Source organism: Zalophus californianus, chromosome 9, assembly GCF_009762305.2.
Source record: "Zalophus californianus isolate mZalCal1 chromosome 9, mZalCal1.pri.v2, whole genome shotgun sequence".
Lineage (NCBI taxonomy): Eukaryota > Metazoa > Chordata > Mammalia > Carnivora > Otariidae > Zalophus > Zalophus californianus.
In genome coordinates this window covers 61,985,442-62,002,180 of record NC_045603.1, presented here as the reverse complement: position 1 = coordinate 62,002,180, position 16,739 = coordinate 61,985,442, and the positions used below count along the sequence as shown (strand labels likewise).

Sequence of the window (16,739 nt, the reverse complement as noted above, 5' to 3'; positions counted from 1 at the left end):
TACTTGTGAGATTAAGCATCTTTTCATATGTTTACTGGCCATTTCTTCTATGAATTAATTACCATGTCTTTTCCCCATATTACTAGCAGGTTGTTTTTTAATTAATTAGGTTTAGAGGAAATTCTGTTTCCAGTAACATGACTGGCTGGACTCTGGACTGATATTTCTGAGTAAAACAGTAAAAATGCTCAGGTGGTGATCTCAGGGTCATGGAAGCCAGCCCCACATCAGACTCCATGCTCTGCATGGAGTCGGCTTGAGTTTTTCTCTCCCTCCCACTCTGCCTCTGCTCCCTCCACCCCTTCCCTACCCACACCCCCCCACCGCACATGCCTGCAATCTCTCATTCTCTCTAAAATGAATAAATAAACCTTTTTTTAAAAAAAGAATTTATGGGACGCCTGGGTGGCTCAGGTCTGCCTTCGGCTCAGGTCATGATCCCAGGGTCCTGGGATCGAGCCCCGCATCAGGCTCCCTGCTCCTCCGGAGGCCTGCTGGCCTGCTTCTCCCTCTCCCACTCCCCCTGCTTGTGTTCCCTCTCTCACTGTGTCTTTCTCTGTCAAATAAATAAATAAATAAATAATCTTTTAAAAAAATAAATAAAAATTAAAAAGGAATTTATTAGGTTAAAATCTAAGGGAAGGCAGGATCTCAGACAAGGAAACAAATCAAGGAGTCTGCTTTAGTGTGAAAATATTTGTTGAATTAGGCAAACTTGAGTTTCAATTTCCAGTCTTTTTTTTTTTTAAGTTTTATTTATTTAAGTACTCTCTATACCCAAGGCGGGGTTTGAACTCACAACCTTGAGATCGAGGGTCTCGTGGTCTTCCAACTGAGCCAGCCAGGTGCCCCACAATATCCAGTCTTTATCTTTGACAGAACCAAGGTGAATTTAATAGATTCCCAAATTTTCCAGTATCAATGAAGGACAACAATTTATAGATCCAAAAGCAGGATAGATACAAAAAATCCAAAGAAAGATAATTAGAAATCCATACCTATACATAAGAGCAGGGGGAGGGGCAGAGGGAGAAGCAGGCTCCCTGCTGAGCAAGGAGCCTGATGCGGGGCTCCATCCCAAGGCCCAGGGATCGTGACCTGAGCCAAAGGCAGACGCTTAACCAACTGAGCCACCCAGGCACCCAAAATTCAGGATTTCTTTCAGTGAAGCTCACCACAGATAAAGCTAACAGAAATGTACATAGTACAGTTGCGACATCTAAAACCCATTTGACAATGGGTTTATTATCTAGAATATTAAAAGGAATTCCTGAAAAAGCAATAAGAAAAAGATAGGAAAACAACAGAACATCGGACAAAGGCTAGGAACAGGCAGTTTCCAGGAGGGGACACAAGAAAGGCTACCAGGTATTTGGAAAGATGCTCACCTTGTTGATAATCAGGAAAAATCCAGTGTAAAATAATGATATTAACTTGTAGTTCTGTACGATCAGATCGACAAAAATTAGAAGGCTGAATAATTACAAGCATGGCCATGGATGTAGGGAGGCTTTGATGCATTGCTGGTGGGCACATTGCAAAAGAGAGAACAATCTGACAGTACCTGGTCAGTAAGCATATACGTGCCCTCTGACCTAGCAGTCTCAGACACACTCTGTCACAGGTCCACTAGACGTGTACAAGGATGTTCACTGCAGCATTCTTTGTAGTGGCAGGATGTCGGAGGCAGCTAGGTGTGCAACACTGGAAGACTAGATAAGGAAAATCTGATGCATGCACACTATGGAACTTCATGCACCAGGAAGAGGGGGAAGAAAGAAAGAAGTAAAAAGCTATGCCCCATATCTTTTATCAAGAGAGCAAAAATTTTTCCAGGAGCCTCACCCATTAGACTACTGCTTGCATTTCACTGGCCAAAACTGTGTTACAAGGTCACACTTAACTAAAACGTGACTAGAGAGAAGGGGGGGGTCATAGGTAGAGATTGTGTCATCTCACTAGTGATGTCTAACATGTAATCTAGTAGATTTCTTCTAATTGCTGCACAGAATTCCACAGCATGCATTCACCGCATTTTACTGTGATGGCTAGAGGTACAGTAGCCATCTTGCGGCCATGAGGAAAAGTCAAGAGACTCCCAGAGAAGGCCCTGCCATCATCAGTTTATATCAACACCAACAGCTTATCCCTGAACTTCTTAATCTGGTGTGAAGAATAAACCCCTATTTGGTTAAGCCACCTGTGGCAGTTAGGGTTCCACAGGGGGCAACAGAAATAGATCTGGCTAGTGTAGACATAAAGGAATGGGGAAACAGGTTCTAGGTTCAGAAACAACTCCCAGCTTTGAGAAGCACATGACCTCTGCCTGTGACTGGGAAGCAACAGTCACTCCTAGAGGAAGCTGATGAATCAGGAAGCTGCTCACCAGAGCCCCGCTACATCTGTCCTGATCTGTGACAGCAAAACAGATGTCCCATGGTATTCAGCTCTTTTCCAAATGTACATCTTGCACAAGAGCAGAACCTAAATCAGATTCCTAGCTCAAGGGAATCGAGGAAGTGTCATTTTGGTATTCCAGCTTCTGTAGTTCAGAAGAAACACTAAAAGGAGTTTGGGATTGATGTTGGCAGCCACCACACCACTGAGGCCTGCTTTCGGTTACTTACAACCAAACACACTCCTAACAGATACACTGCACAGAAAGCAACAGGGGGCCATCTCTGAAACAGCACGGAGTGAAAAAAAGCAGAATGAGTTCTGTCACACAATTCTAGGGTGCTGGTTGAAACATACATAAATCACAAAGAGGAAGGGAGGGAAAAATAAAATAAGACGAAATCAGAGAGGGAGACAAACCATAAGAGACTCTTAACTCTAGGGAACAAACTGAGGGTTGCCAGAGGGGAGGTTGGTGGGGGGATGGGGTAACTGGGGGATGGGCATTAAGGAGGGCACTTGGTGTAATGAGTACTGGGTGTTATATGTAAGGGATGAATCACTAAACTCTACCTCTGAAACTGATTTAAAAAAATACATGAATCAACACTACCTTTTTTATTATTTATTTATTTATTTAAAATATTTTATTCATCTATTTGACAGAGAGAGACAGCGAGAGAGGGAACACAAGCAGGGGGAGTGGGAGAGGGAGAAGCAGGCTTCCCGCGGAGCAGGGAGCCCGATGAGGGGCTCGACCCCAGGACCCTGGGATCATGACCTGAGCCGAAGGCAGACGCTGAACGACCGAGCCACCCACACCCCAACACTACCTTTTTTAATGCAATGTACATTTTTAAGAATATATAAGTGCCAATTGGTAAAGGGAAAGAGGAGAAAATGGGCTGTGGGGATTGGGGATGAAAGATAAGCCAAATAAAGTAGAATAAAAAAAGATCTTGTACATGCTGATGGTGGGAGGGATACAAACAGAACACGGTTGGCCCAAAACTGAGTCAGTAAATTTAATTTTAGCATTAATTTAATTTAAAGGGTGGTTTAATAATTATCATTAATAAATAATTGTAAATAATTTAATTCAATTATTGTAATTTTAATGCAATTTAAATATTCCATACTTAATTTACCATACCAAGACTAGTCCATGAAACTTATTCTATCATAATTTCTGTACTCCTAATTAAGCAATTCACCTCCCCCAGTCCCAGCCCCTATTCAAAGAGATGTCTGCACTCGCACCCTTTCCTTCCACCACCCCGGCTCCACCGAAGGGAAAGGGACTTAAGGACTTCAGGCTTACGCGGGCGGGTCGGGACCCCTCACGACCCTCCCACCTCCGAAGGGTGTGTTTCTGGTGTGGGAAGCAGAAGGTGAGCGTGTTGCGGGGGGGGGGGGGTCGTACCCCAGAGCAGCCTCCGCAGGGGAGGAGCCTCCGTGATCGGGCCCCGCCCACTTAGGGCAGGCTCTCGGGCGGGTCCCGGTCTCTGGGAGAGGAGAGCTCCCGCCCCTGTCGGCCCGCGTCCGCTATTGACCCAGCTTGATCCAGCTCAGCCGCTGGGTGTTTGCAGCAGCTCTTTCCCTAAGTCGAGCCATCTGTTACCTGCCTTGCTTCCTGGGGAGAGAGAGTCCACCTCGGGCCGCCCCGGAGATCCGGCGAGTGTGCTCGCAGGAGTCTGGGGGGTGCTGTGGGCCCCGGCAGTGACCGCCTCCTAGGGAGCCTCCACACCCGGGTAAGGTCCCTTGGGAAAGCGAAGACCGCCCCCTCCTTGACTCTTAACTGGGATCCTCACAGCGAACCACTTCAGCCGTCTTAGGGCTCCTGCCCACAGCTTGTCTTCTCTTGGGTGGGTGGGCTGCTGGGACCCTTCCCTGGGATGCAGGGAGACACTGTTCCCCTCCATTCTGTGTTATAGATGCCAGCCGTGTGAGGCGGAGGGACAGGCCTTCTTGCCCCCTCCCCGGGCTGGACGAGGAAGAGCGCACAGGGGAGGGCTGGGCATGTCTGAGACATCGTCCTGCCCCGCCGGCCAGGAGACCCCTGCCCCAGGCTGCAGGCTGGGGGCCTTGTACTGGGCCTGTGTCCGCAATGACCCCGTCCAGCTCCAAGCCACGTTGGATGGTGGGGTCTCCCCAGAAGAGGCCACCCAGGTGGATGGAAACGGGAGGGTGAGCTACCCCAGGTGTTTCCCAGGGCAGCTAGAGCAACTGTGTCCCTGCCACAGGACGTTCATCCAATGCCTGGATCCTTGGGAGGAAGGGAGGGGGTGAGGGTGGGTCTAAACAGAGGCTGGGACATCTCTGGGATGGATGTAGGTTTAGAGGGCCCCACAAGGGTCCCAAGGAGATCCTGGAAAAAAGCGCAGGGGCTGAGCTGCCCCTCCCCTAGACAGGTCTCATGGTTGCCTGCTACCGTGGCTTCCAGAGTGTGGTGGCTCTGCTCAGCCGCTGCCCTTTCCTCGATGTGAACCAGCAGGATAAAGAAGGGGACACAGCCCTCATGCTGGCTGCTCAAGCAGGTGAGAGACTGTTGACCTTACCTTCCACCAGTTTTCCCCACTTCAGACAGGGTCACAATCCCATACTTTCTGTCTAACTTTCTCCCACCACAGGGACTGTTGTGTTTGGTGGAGGGTGGGTTTGGGGCTTCATCACCCTCTTTTGGGGACAGCTAAGCTCTGTGCTTGGTGCCCTGCAGGCCATGTGCCTCTGGTGAGTCTCCTGCTCAACTACTATCCGGGCCTGGACCTGGAGCGCCGAGACCAGCGGGGACTAACAGCACTGATGAAGGCCGCCGTGCGGAACCGTTCGGAATGCGTGGCTGCCCTCCTCATGGCAGGTGCATGGGGCCTGGACTGGGATTTGCGACCTCCAGTCCCTCCCCAAGTCTTCCAGCCTGACACTAAGTCAGCTGTATGGTTGCAGAGAGAAGAGAGGTGGAGATTGAGGACCAATCTAGGCTGACTTCCTGGAGGAGGGGAGTGTGCTTGAGCTTCTCACAGTCAACAAAGTCCAGCTGTTGATATCTCTGTTGACACTATGAATGTTGGTCTCAGAAAAGAAAGCTTGGGAGGATAACCTAGACCAGCTGGAAAAACAAAAACCGCTGATCTCTGGAACCAGACTCTTGGGTTCTACTCCCGGCTCTGCCACTAGCTGAGTGACCCTGGGCAGACGCCCTCCCTCTCTGGGCCTTAGCTGTATAATGAGGGTGTTGGCTTTCTCTGGGATGACTTCCGTTTCTGACAAGCCAGGGTTCCAGGGACGCGATGATATGTAGTTGAGGCATGTGGCCACCTGGAGTTGTTCCGGAGTGAAGTCTGCACTGCTCATGAAGTCTTGGGCCTTCACTATTTCCTGAGGTGGGGTTGCTATCTGTTGGTCACCCTGGGGAACCCCAGCCTCCAAACTCTTCTTTTCCCTATCCCATCTGACTGTGTTTGGGGTGAGAAAGGAGAAAACTCAGCAACCTCCCTTTATCCCAAAGTGACTGCTATTCCCCTACCCCAGATTAGAGGGGTGTGGTGATGAAGAGAAGAATGAGGAGTGAGGGCCCGCAGGATCCCCCTCCACCTGCCCAGCAGGTGCAGCTCGGGCCTCCCCTGTCCTGGGCAACCTGCCCACTACTCCTTCCTTGGCTCAGGAGGTCCCTATTCTGCTCCAGGTTTGGAGACACACACACACACACCCCCGCCCCCGGCCAGGTCTCTCAAGTCTTTTCCACTCTCTGGACTTTCCGTTTTCTTTTTTGTCTTTTTTTTTTTTTTAAGGATTTTATTTATTTATTTGGGAGAGAGAGAGATGGAGAGGGAGAGCACAAGCAGGGGGAGTGCCAGGCAGAGGGAGAGGCCCGACGTGAGGCTCAATCCCAGGACCCTGAGATCATGACCTGAGCTGAAGGCAGACGCTTAACTGACTGAGCCTCCCGGGTGCCCCTTCTTCTTTAGCCTTAAACAGATGTTGGGATCTGGGGCTGGTACTGTCCTGAGGCTGTATCCGCTGACAGCTCCCAGATTCCAGCTGCAACAGGATGGGACTCTGTGGTTTTTAATCTAACCCAAATCAGTCCTGCTGCAAAAGAATCTGCCCTTCTGGGGCGCCTGGATGGCTCAGTCTGTTAAGCACCTGCCTTGCGCTCAGGTCATGATCTCAGGGTCCTGGAATCGAGCCCCGCATCGGGCTCCCTGCTCAGCAGGGAGCCTGCTTCTCCCTCTGTCCCTCCTCCTGCTCATGCTCTCTCTATCTCAAAAAAAAAAAAAAAAAAAAAAGAAAATCTGCCCTTCTGCAAGTCACCAATCCCTGTCCCATCCCCTGTCACTCCTGTGCCCCCTCCCAGGTGCTGACCTGACAGCGGTGGATCCTGTTCGGGGCAAGACAGCCCTAGAGTGGGCACTGCTGACTGACAGCTTTGACACCGTGCAGAGGATCCGATGCTACTTGCGGCGCCCCCAAATAGAGCAGCTGAGCCAGCATTACCAACCCGAGTGGCCAGCCTTGCCTGGGCTTGTGGCTCAGGCCCAGGCCCAGGCCCAGGCCACCCCATCTCTCCTAGAGCGACTGCAGGCCACCTTGAGCCTCCCCTTTGCCCAGTCTCCTCAGGAGGGTGGTGTCCTGGACCACCTCGTGACCATCACGACCAGCCTGGCCAGTCCCTTCCTCACCACGGCCTGCCACACCCTGTGCCCTGACCAGCCACCTGCGCTGGGCACCCGCAGCAAGTCTGTGCCAGAGCTGCTAGGCACTGCCCCGCCCCCTCCCCCAGTCCCTCAGCCCCCCCAGGTAGTCCCTGGCTCCCGGGTCCTCATCCCCTACCAGAGCCGTCAGGGCATGCTGAGTATGTGCCCTCAGTGGCTACAGCCCAGGGACAGTAGCAGCCCCAGGCCCCAAGCCCCCAAGATCCGCCTCTCCAAGGCATCGTCATCTCCCACACAGTACAAGCTGGAGCCCAGGCCTCGAGAGAATCGAAGCCTAGCCCTTCCTGTCTGGAGATACCAGGAGCTCAGGATAGAGAGGAGGAGGCAGGAGGAGGAGGCTAGGTGGGCACAGAATTAGGGGAAGATGGGCTAAGGCCAGGCTGGGAGCCCGTAATCAGGTCTCTCCCTAAGGCTCCTTCGCCCTCGAGAGTCCTTTTGCTTTCCCATCCATCTCTGTACAAATGATTCTACGCTAACCTCCTTAGGAGGTTATTCATACAGCATTGTTTGCAATCGTTAAGAGTGAAAACAACCTAAGCATCCATCAACTAGGCTAGGGGACTAGCTAAGTTGATTATGGGTGTGATTACCGTACATCCATATGATGTATTCTATACAGTGGTAAAACAAGATTAAGGAAGCTCTTTATGTTCTGATACGAAACTATCTTCAAGATGTATTAAGCATAAATAATCAAGGAGTGGAACAGCGTGTATGGCATGCTACTATTTGTCAAAGTACAATTTGCACCAAGATAAACTTGACTAATACAAACATATAGTGAGTACCAGGATGTATTTAACTACTTAGTGAATGAAGGATTGAAGGAGGGAAAGGAAAAACCATTACTGACAGTGGAGAGAAGAATGCTTGAATGAGATTGGAAAGGTAGGTACAAAAAAAGTTTAATTCCTACCTGGCAATAAAACCATCACTTTTGGGGTGCCTGGGTGGCTCAGTCATTAAGTGTCTGCCTTTGGCTCAGGTCATGATCCCAGGGTCCTGGGATCGAGCCCCGCATCGGGTTCCCTGCTCAGCGGGAAGCCTGCTTCTCCCTCTCCCACGCCCCCTGCTTGTGTTCCCTCTCTCACTGTCTTTTTCTCTGCAAAATAAATAAAATCTTTTTTTTTTAAAAATCACTTTTTGTTCTGCCAGATAAAAATAATTTGCTATTTATCAATCTTCTACAGCTTAACCTCTTAATTCTATATGGAGTCTGGGCCGTAATCAATAGTAAATAGTATGTCAGACAAAATTACTTCCCCTAGATGACCCATAGGTGGGGTTATTAGCCAAAAATATCTTGAAAAGGCACTTAATAATTTTTTGTGTGTGTGCCTTATTTACAATCTTTTCCCTCAGGTTTTGTTTTTGTTTTTTTAAGCTTCTATCTTTAACTAATCGTCACACCCAAGGTGGGGCTCAAACTCACAACCCTGGGATCAAGAGTCGTGTGCTCCACCAGCTGAGCCAGCCGGGCACCCCTGGGTATTTTTTCTTAACACGTTTGCTCCATAAATACATTTGCTTGTTTGTTTGTATTAATAAAAGCAACCTTTTATAAGGTGCTTACTATATACATTAATACATTTAACACTCCCAATAATCCTATGAGGATTATATCTTTTTTTTTTTTAAAGATTTTATTTATTTGAGAGAGAGAGAATGAGAGATAGAGAACATGAGAGGGAAGAGGGTCAGAGGGAGAAGCAGACTCCCCACCGAGCAGGGAGCCCGATGCGGGACTCGATCCCGGGACTCCAGGATCATGACCTGAGCCGAAGGCAGTCGCTCAACCAACTGAGCCACCCAGGCGCCCGAGGATTATATCTTTGAGGACAAAGGACACAGAGAAGGTAAGGAACTGCCTGGGGTCACACAGCTAGAAACTGGCAGAGATCAAGATTGAGAGCCAGCCATCTAGTTGTGGAGACCAGGCTCTACACTGGAACCCTGCTGCCTCACTGGAACCTCTCTGGGAAGAAACATGGCCACTTGCTCGGGAAGATGACTGAGCAACTTGACCAAGGGCAGAAGGGAAACTTTTCACTGAATATCTTTTTGAAACTTTTGACTTTTTAAAAACTCAACTTTATTTTTTAGAGCAGTTTTATATCTACAGAAGAGTTGTAGAGATGGTGCAGAGTTCCCATACACACCACACTCGGTGACCTCTGTTGTTAACGTGAGTAAAGTACACGTGTTACAATCAGTGAACCAATATAAATACATTATTATTACTCACGTCTAAACTTTATTCAGATTTCCCTAATGTCCCTTTTCTGTCCAGAATTCCATCCACAATACCACATAACACTTAGTTGTCATGTCTTTGTAGATTCCTCTTGACTGCAATGACCTCAGGTTTTCCTTGTTTCTGATGACTGTGACGATTTTGAGGAGTACTGATCAGGTATTTTGTAGACTATCCCTCAATTGGGATTCCTCTGATGTTTTCCTCACGATGAGACCGGAGTTACGGGCTTTCAGGAGGAAGACCACAGAGATGACACACCATTCTCGTCACATCCCACCCTATGGAGGGTACGTGCCGTGAACGTCGCGGCTGAGGGAACCTTGCTCACCTGGCTGGAGTAGTGTTTGTCAGGTTCCTCCCTGTGATGTCACTCTTTCTCCCCCCTTTGTCCGTCGTGCTCTTTGGAAAGAAGTCATTGCGTGAAGCCCACACTGAAGGAGTGGGGAGTTACATTCCATCTTCTTGGGGGTGGAGTATCTACATAAATTACTTGGAATTATTCTGCACAGAACGTTTTGACTTTTTAGTCATGTATTTCTAAATTTTGAAAAATTAAAAAATAAACCTGTTCTGGGACACCTGGGTGGCTCAGTTGGTTAAGCGACTGCCTTCGGCTCAGGTCATGATCCTGGAGTCCCGGGATCGAGTCCCACATCGGGCTCCCTGCTCAGCGGGGAGTCTGCTTCTCCCTCTGACCCTCTTCCCTCTCGTGCTCTCTATCTCTCATTCTCTCTCTCTCAAATAAATAAATAAAATCTTTAAAAAAAAAAATAAACCTGTTCTTTGAATAGGGGAAAGCATGCAGACACACTGGGGTGACAATGACTATTTGGGTTAGATAGTGTGTGATTTCTCCCAGAGGGTTCTTTTTTTTTCTTAAAAGGTTTGTTTATTAGTTTGAAATAGAGTACGCAAGCCCAAGTCAGGGGAGGGACAGAGGGAGAAGGAAGGAGAGAAGCAGACTCCTGCTGAGCGCGGAGCCTGTTGCAACACGGGGCTCGATCCCAGGACCCTGAGATCCTGACCCGAGCTGAAACCAAGAGTCAGCCGCTCAGCTGACTGAGCCACCCAGGCTCCACTTTGCTGGAGGCTTCTTCTTCTTCTTCTTCTTTTTTTTTTTTTTAAGATTTTGTTTATTTATTTGAGAGAGAGAGAGAGAGAGAGAGCCTCCCTGCTGGAGGCTTCTGAAGGCAACTGTGGTGGCCTGGAATGGATTCAAGGCTAATTTACCATTTCCTACCTGTGTGAAGAAGGCACTTAAGTTCCTCTTGCCTCTGTTTTCTCATCTGTTAATGGGGGAAGGCAGGGTTTTGGGAAAGATCCATTAGATCATCTGGGTTAGGAGTTCCTATAAACTGTAAAGTGCTACCAAGATTTGAGGTGCTATGGAAGGGTCCTGGGGAACTGAGTTTGATTGAGCTGTTTCTGGGCCTTCAGGCTGGAGCTTGAGTTCTTTCCTCCCATCGAAGACAGGGAAAGAAACTACATTTGCAGGCCTGGAACAGCATGGTGGTTATCTGCTTCAGCCTGGGAGCCAGGTGGTGACCCTGGGCAAGTCACTGAGCCTCTCTGAGCCTCCAGGCTCTCACGCCTGCAGGGGAGGTAACAATAACCTCAGTCATCGTGGGCCCGCTGGGAGAATTCAGTGAGCTGGTGGAGCACTGCGCTGTCCTGGCCTCAGCATCACCATTACCCTATGGAATCCTCATGACCTTCCTATTTTTTTTTTTTAAGATTTTATTTATTTGACACAAGCAGGGGCGGTGGCAGGGAGAGGGAGAAGCAGGCTTCCCGCAGAGCAGAGAGCCCGATGCGGGGCTCGATCCCAGGACCCCGGGACCACGACCCGAGACGAAGGCAGACCCTTAATGACTGAGCCACCCAGGCGCCCCATGACCTTCCTATTTTATAGTCAAGGGAACAGACCATGATTAAGCGACTTGCCCAAGGTCACCAGCTGGTAGGGGCTAAGTGACACTTGGAGTTCAAGTCTGTGGACCCTGATGCCTGTGTCCTTTCCAAGGCAGCGTGTGGCCTCTGCCCGCAACCGGGGTGCCCGGGCTCTCTGTGCCTCTCCCTGCCATGTCTAACGGGCCTGAGTTGTCCTAGGGCGCAGGGGTGACCTCAGCATCTTCAGGACCAGAGAACTAGCCCTCCGTGCCTCTCCCTCCTGGCCAGCGTGGGCTGGATCTGGGCTAGGGGGGTCAACAAGCAGGCAGCCATCCCCCGGCAGAGGCAACCTCTCCCCCTTGGAGAGCCACCGTCCATGCCTGGCCATCCTGGGGCAGCTCAGGTTTTAGGCCCGCAGTGCCACAAGTGCTCCTCCCAGGCCAAGCCTTTTGTCTCGAATCCTCTAACAGCTTCTGACAGCCTTTCAGCTTCCAGAGAGGAGAGAAGTCAGCGTGGGCTGCTCTACCTGTGCCCCCCAAATATCCCAGCTTCTCCACCAACATCCCAGCTTCTTCACACGCCGGCCCAGCTCCTGCAGCTCCACATGGAGTCCCTGTCAGCCGAGGCCAAGGACTCAGGACCGGGTCCCTGGCTGCGCAGAGCACGCCACGGCAGAAGCGCCCTGCGCAGGCCGGCACGTGGGTTTGGATCCCGGCCCTGCCTCCGACCATCTCTGTGACCAGGGACCTCTCCCAGCCTCCGTCTCCTCATTCGTAACATCCAGCGGTGATAATGTATAATCTCTACTTCCCAGGGTTGTCCTGCAGCCTATGCAAGGAGGGGTATGCGGGCACCGAGTATGGCCTGGCCAACAGCCAGCACCCGGTCAACAGCAGGTTTTGTTACTGGGCTGATCTGCAAGGCGTGTGGCCAAGGGGCCCGGCTCTGTGGAGGAGGCCAGCGGACATGTCCTGGGAACCCCGTGGCATCCTCCGTGATTCCAGTAGTCTACTCTGGTGGGCCCTGAAGTGGAAACGCGTGCTCATCCCAGACAGTGTTCTCAGAGCGGCTCCTACAAGCTCTACAAGCCCGGGGCACTCCCGGCCCACCGCCCACCCCCACAGCACTGAACGCGGGCCGGCCCGCTGCCGGCATGGGCCTGTCTGCCCTCGCCCGGCCCACCAGGGGCTCCTACAGAAGGGACTGAAAAGCTGGCTTTCCGGACACACGGGGATGTCTGCTAGGCTTGTGAGGACTCCTGGCACAGCCTCCCCTCCCTCCTGCATGGGCAGAACCTGGGTCTGTCTCCCTAGTCCCTGGCTCTGCGCCCAGCCCGTACAGGTTTAATAAATGTGTGTAGACAAGAACTGAGTTCAGGCTCCCCCAAGGTCTGGGATGCTTAGAGGGCCCTTTATCATCTCCTTCCTCCTCATAAGGGCCGTCCTCGTCCAGGAGCTACGGTGTCCCCAGTCATCCCGGCCATGCCCCAGAAAAGTCCTGCCGGGCCAAGAGAAGGCAAGGGAGTACATATATGTAGGGGGGACAGAGGGACGGGTGGGGACTCATTGGTTTATGTCCCCTTTCTGCCAAACTGGGGCACCCGGACAGAATCCCCTCCCCTCCAGCAGTCCTACTTTCCAAATGGTTGGAAACACCCACACATCTTCTACCACACCAACCCCCAGGCCCAGCTTCCCTCCCCACACTTCCCCCCACCCCCCACCTATTCCTCTCCCTGGCCTCTGAGGACATTTCTCCTGTCAGATTTCCACTGGCCTCGCAGACAAACCCACCTGGCCGGGGTTTCTGCAGAGAATCAGAGCTGTTCGCTTGCTTCTCTTTTCCTCAGAGGGACCCTGGCTCTTCCTGGTTAAGGAAGGTACCACATCTGGAGGGAGGACCAGAGGGCGAGGCTTGGGGTTGGAGGGACTTTGCATCCTGGATCAGTCACACGGGCAATGTCATGTGCCGACACACCGCTAGCCCAGGTCCCACAGGGCCCTGCAGTCCCCAGGGGCAGAAGTATACACAGGCCCACCGCCCCCCCCCCCCAAACACACATAAACCCACCCGTCACCGGGACACAGACACACGAACTCACTGTCAGGGAAAAATAAAGACAGGGTTCCCTGCCCTGGGGTCCTATCCCACACCCCTCCCCGGCCCCTCTGCTCCCCAGCACTCCGCATCCCCCAGCCGTCCAACTCCAGGCATTGCCCATGGGACTGTGCTCCAACTTGTAGTCTGTCCAGCTATTTGGAGTGGGAGTTGGTTGGGGGAGGAGGGCCAAGGCTAACCCTGGAGTTCACCCTTAGACCTCACTGAAAAGCCATGGTCCCTTGGAGGGAAAGGAGAGGGGAGCAGGTCAAAACCTAAATCCTGCTCTGTGGCTATTTGCTGCAGACCCGCCTTGGATACCTCCCAACCTCTGTTCCCTCCGTCCGTGCCCATGATCTGCTGTGGGGGAATTTGCGGCAGAGGCCTGCGGATGAGGAGGTCCAGGAATGAAGAGCTTGCTGAGGGCTCTCCATACCAGGCTGCCTGGTGCTGCAAGGACAGAGCCTGGGCACGGATGCCGGAGGGGTGGGAAAGGGGCAGGATTTATGGCATTTCCCCTCCAGCTGGAAACAAAGGCAGATTCCTGTGTCCAGTTCCAGCAATCCGGTCCCACCCACTAGAGTGGCTGGAGCTGAAGGAAATCCCGCTGGCCTGTGGCCTCACCCAGCTACTCAGACCCTCTTTCGAACAATCTCTCCCAGCTGGGAGAGATTGAGAGCGTGCTTGCTTGGGCCTGAAGGGTGGGGGGAAATAGGGAGAGGTTGGTGAAAAGGTACAAACTTGCAGCTAGCTAGAAGATGAATCAGGTCTGGGGATCTAATGTAAAATATGGTGACTGTAGTTGATAACACTGTATTATACAACTGAAATTAGCTAAGAGTGTAGAACTTAAATTCTATTCCCCAAAAAACTTCTCAACAACAACAGAAGATAAATATGAGGGTAACATTTTTTTGTTGTTGGGAAGAATGCTTGCACCCCATATCCGTGTATGAAATGTATGAAATGATCCACACCTCAAATATCTTATCATTTTATTTGTCAACTGGACGTCAACAAAGCTGAAAAAAGATGGAGAGACAGCAGCGTGAATGTACTATTTAGAGTCAGCAAAGCAAACGAGAGAAAGGAACAGCTGGGACTTTGAGAAGGGGGTTGGCCGCAGCAAGAGGGTCTGGGGCTGGGCACAGGCGCTTCTCGTTATAAAGTTCCTCTGCAGAATCCCATCTCTTTATTTCACCCCATCCTTATTTGGGATTTTTTGAATTTTTTCCTGGAATGGTTGCCTCATCCTTCAAAGTCCTCTGCAGAGGCTCTACCTTCATCTGGAGAGGAAGCCCTCAGGTAGGTACCTCGCAGGAGACGAGGCAGCAGGGGGTACTCATCTTTGAACAGGTAAGGAAACGGAGCCTCTGACCCCCCGACTCCCTGTTCACGCTCTTTCTCCCACCCCACAGCTCGGCTTCCCTCTCGCGCACAACCGGACGTCTGTGTGGGCTTTACAGCTGGTAGGGGACTCTCCCAGATCCTTTGCCTTTAGGCAAAACGAGGATGTGGTAGAGAAGGAACCGTCAGCGCCTCGCACAGGTGTGGAGGTGAATGCTAACGTGCGGAGACCCCAAGTCCAAGCACGGACTCTTTCCCACAGCGGTGGGGCCAGTCTGGGGGAGGAGTCCGAGCCTTGGGGGGCCTGTGTGGAGGGGCAGTGCAGAGGTCACTGGTCTGCCTCTCCGCAGAGCCCGGGCTGCATGGCAACTCACCCTGAGGCGTTGTGTGGGCACCACCTAGTCTCAGACTGCTGCCCTGACATACCATCCCTTCCTTCAGAGGCTCCATCCTGAGCTGAGTCATCCTGATGGCTCAGGGGTAGGCAAGGAGCGGATGAACCCATCTAGGGGACATCCTGGAGAGGAAGAGGAAGGTGACTCGGTGGCTCCAAGTCTGGCAATCTGGCCCCTGTCTGGCAGCCTCTTCCTGAGGTGCTGGGTGGGCTCTGGCTGCCGCCCCCTCCCCGAACCTTAGCACCTGTCACATTGCCTTTTCGCCTGAGCTGCGATGGACCCGGCGTGGGACCATTTTCTGAATTGTAGAGCCAAACAAGGTAGTATAAGGCTGGGCAGGACCTTTGGAAGTATCTGGTTTAAACCCCTCAGTGTCCAGAGGAGGAAACTGAGGCCCAGAGAGGTGATCCAGGCCCGAAACCCAGGCCCCACACCTCCTGGTTTACTGTTGTCTTCGGGACATGTTCGATGGTGCTTCTGCTCGGAGCTGAAGAAGACCTAGAGAGGTCACTTCTCCCTCCCTCTCCCGGCAAAACTCAGGCTGCAGCCAGCCCAGAAGGCTCACTCTGTCTTCTGTGTTGAAGAGACGGACAAATGGAATTCACAGGTATCTGTCCCACTTCTCTCCTAAAGGAGACCCGCAGTTCTTTCTCCTCCTCAGGTAGTAGAACCCTGTTCTAGTTTCCATGTCCCTTGCATTTGAAAAATCCCTGAGGTTGGCTGATCTAAATCTCCCACTCTGCAATTTAAATGAAGCGAAGCCTAGCTCACCCTCTGCTAATCCCTCCCCCCACCTGCTTTCTCTTCCTACTCATTCTGGTGCAGAACCAGCTACATAATTTGTGGAGCCCAGTGCAAAATGAAAATGCGGGGCCCTTGGTTCAAACATTATTAAGAATTTCAAGATGGCAACGGCAGAGCATTAAGCCAAGCGTGGGGTCCCGTGCATCTGCACAGGTCGAATACCTGCGAAGTTGGCCCCGCCCAGGTGTCAAGATTGATGCCTGAACCTGATACTTATAGCTGGTTCTGAAAGCACAAGTTGTCCAATCTCCTGCCCTTCATGCGGGATTCCGTGTCACCTGCCTTCCACAGGTAAGAATCTCCTGGAGGTTCACCCCACATACCCTCCCTAGGATCTCCAGGCCTCTGTTTCACACACTGCTGGGAAATCCTCCTGAATATCTAAATTCAAATCGTAGCCCTTTCAGCCTGTTTCCTCTTGTTCTGTCCTCACTGAATATGGGGAACAGCTGGTCCTTCTGAGTAATTAATTTTGTACACTTGGACACAGTTTGTAATTCCTTTTCCCTTTCCTCATTGGGCTGAGTCTCCAGGGCTTTCTCCAACTCTACGTCCCTCCTTGATGCCTTCCCCAGGTTCTCTGTGTGCTCTAGAACGCCTGGGGATCACAAGAAGCCCTAGAGAGCCCCACGGGGTCCAGAAGGCTCAGTGCTCTGGCGAGGTAGGGGGGGCGTCTCCGGCAGGGACTGACACTCCCATTCCCCAGTTCTCCATCAGGCCCTGTTTTCCTCCTCCAAACGCGACCCTCCTTTCATCTGTTTCACGACCCCTTCCCAGATAAAGTCCCCCGTCCCCACCGACTCCCACCAGCGACTCCACCCTATCGCCATGTCACTGTTT

At 51.6% G+C, this 16,739-nt stretch overlaps 1 protein-coding gene across 12 annotated transcripts in view; it reads left to right on the top strand.

The window, feature by feature from the left end:
• ANKRD33 (ankyrin repeat domain 33) overlaps nt 1-8,168 on the top strand; it is a 34,061-nt gene extending 25,893 nt beyond the window's left edge. For 4 of the 12 annotated variants that reach the window (XM_027594733.2, XM_027594732.2, XM_027594736.2 and 1 more), the window contains exons 3-6: nt 4,332-4,566; nt 4,805-4,934; nt 5,114-5,254; nt 6,752-8,168. In XM_027594733.2, the coding sequence (XP_027450534.2) occupies nt 4,417-4,566; nt 4,805-4,934; nt 5,114-5,254; nt 6,752-7,467 (1,137 nt within the window). In that variant the 5' untranslated portion in view covers nt 4,332-4,416 and the 3' untranslated portion in view covers nt 7,468-8,168. Of the gene's footprint in view, nt 1-3,826; nt 4,149-4,331; nt 4,585-4,804; nt 4,935-5,113; nt 5,255-6,751 lie in introns of those variants that run through there. The other 8 variants (XM_027594744.2, XM_027594743.2, XM_027594735.2 and 5 more) reach the window with 7 other exon arrangements.
• The last annotated feature ends 8,571 nt before the right edge of the window (nt 8,169-16,739 follow it).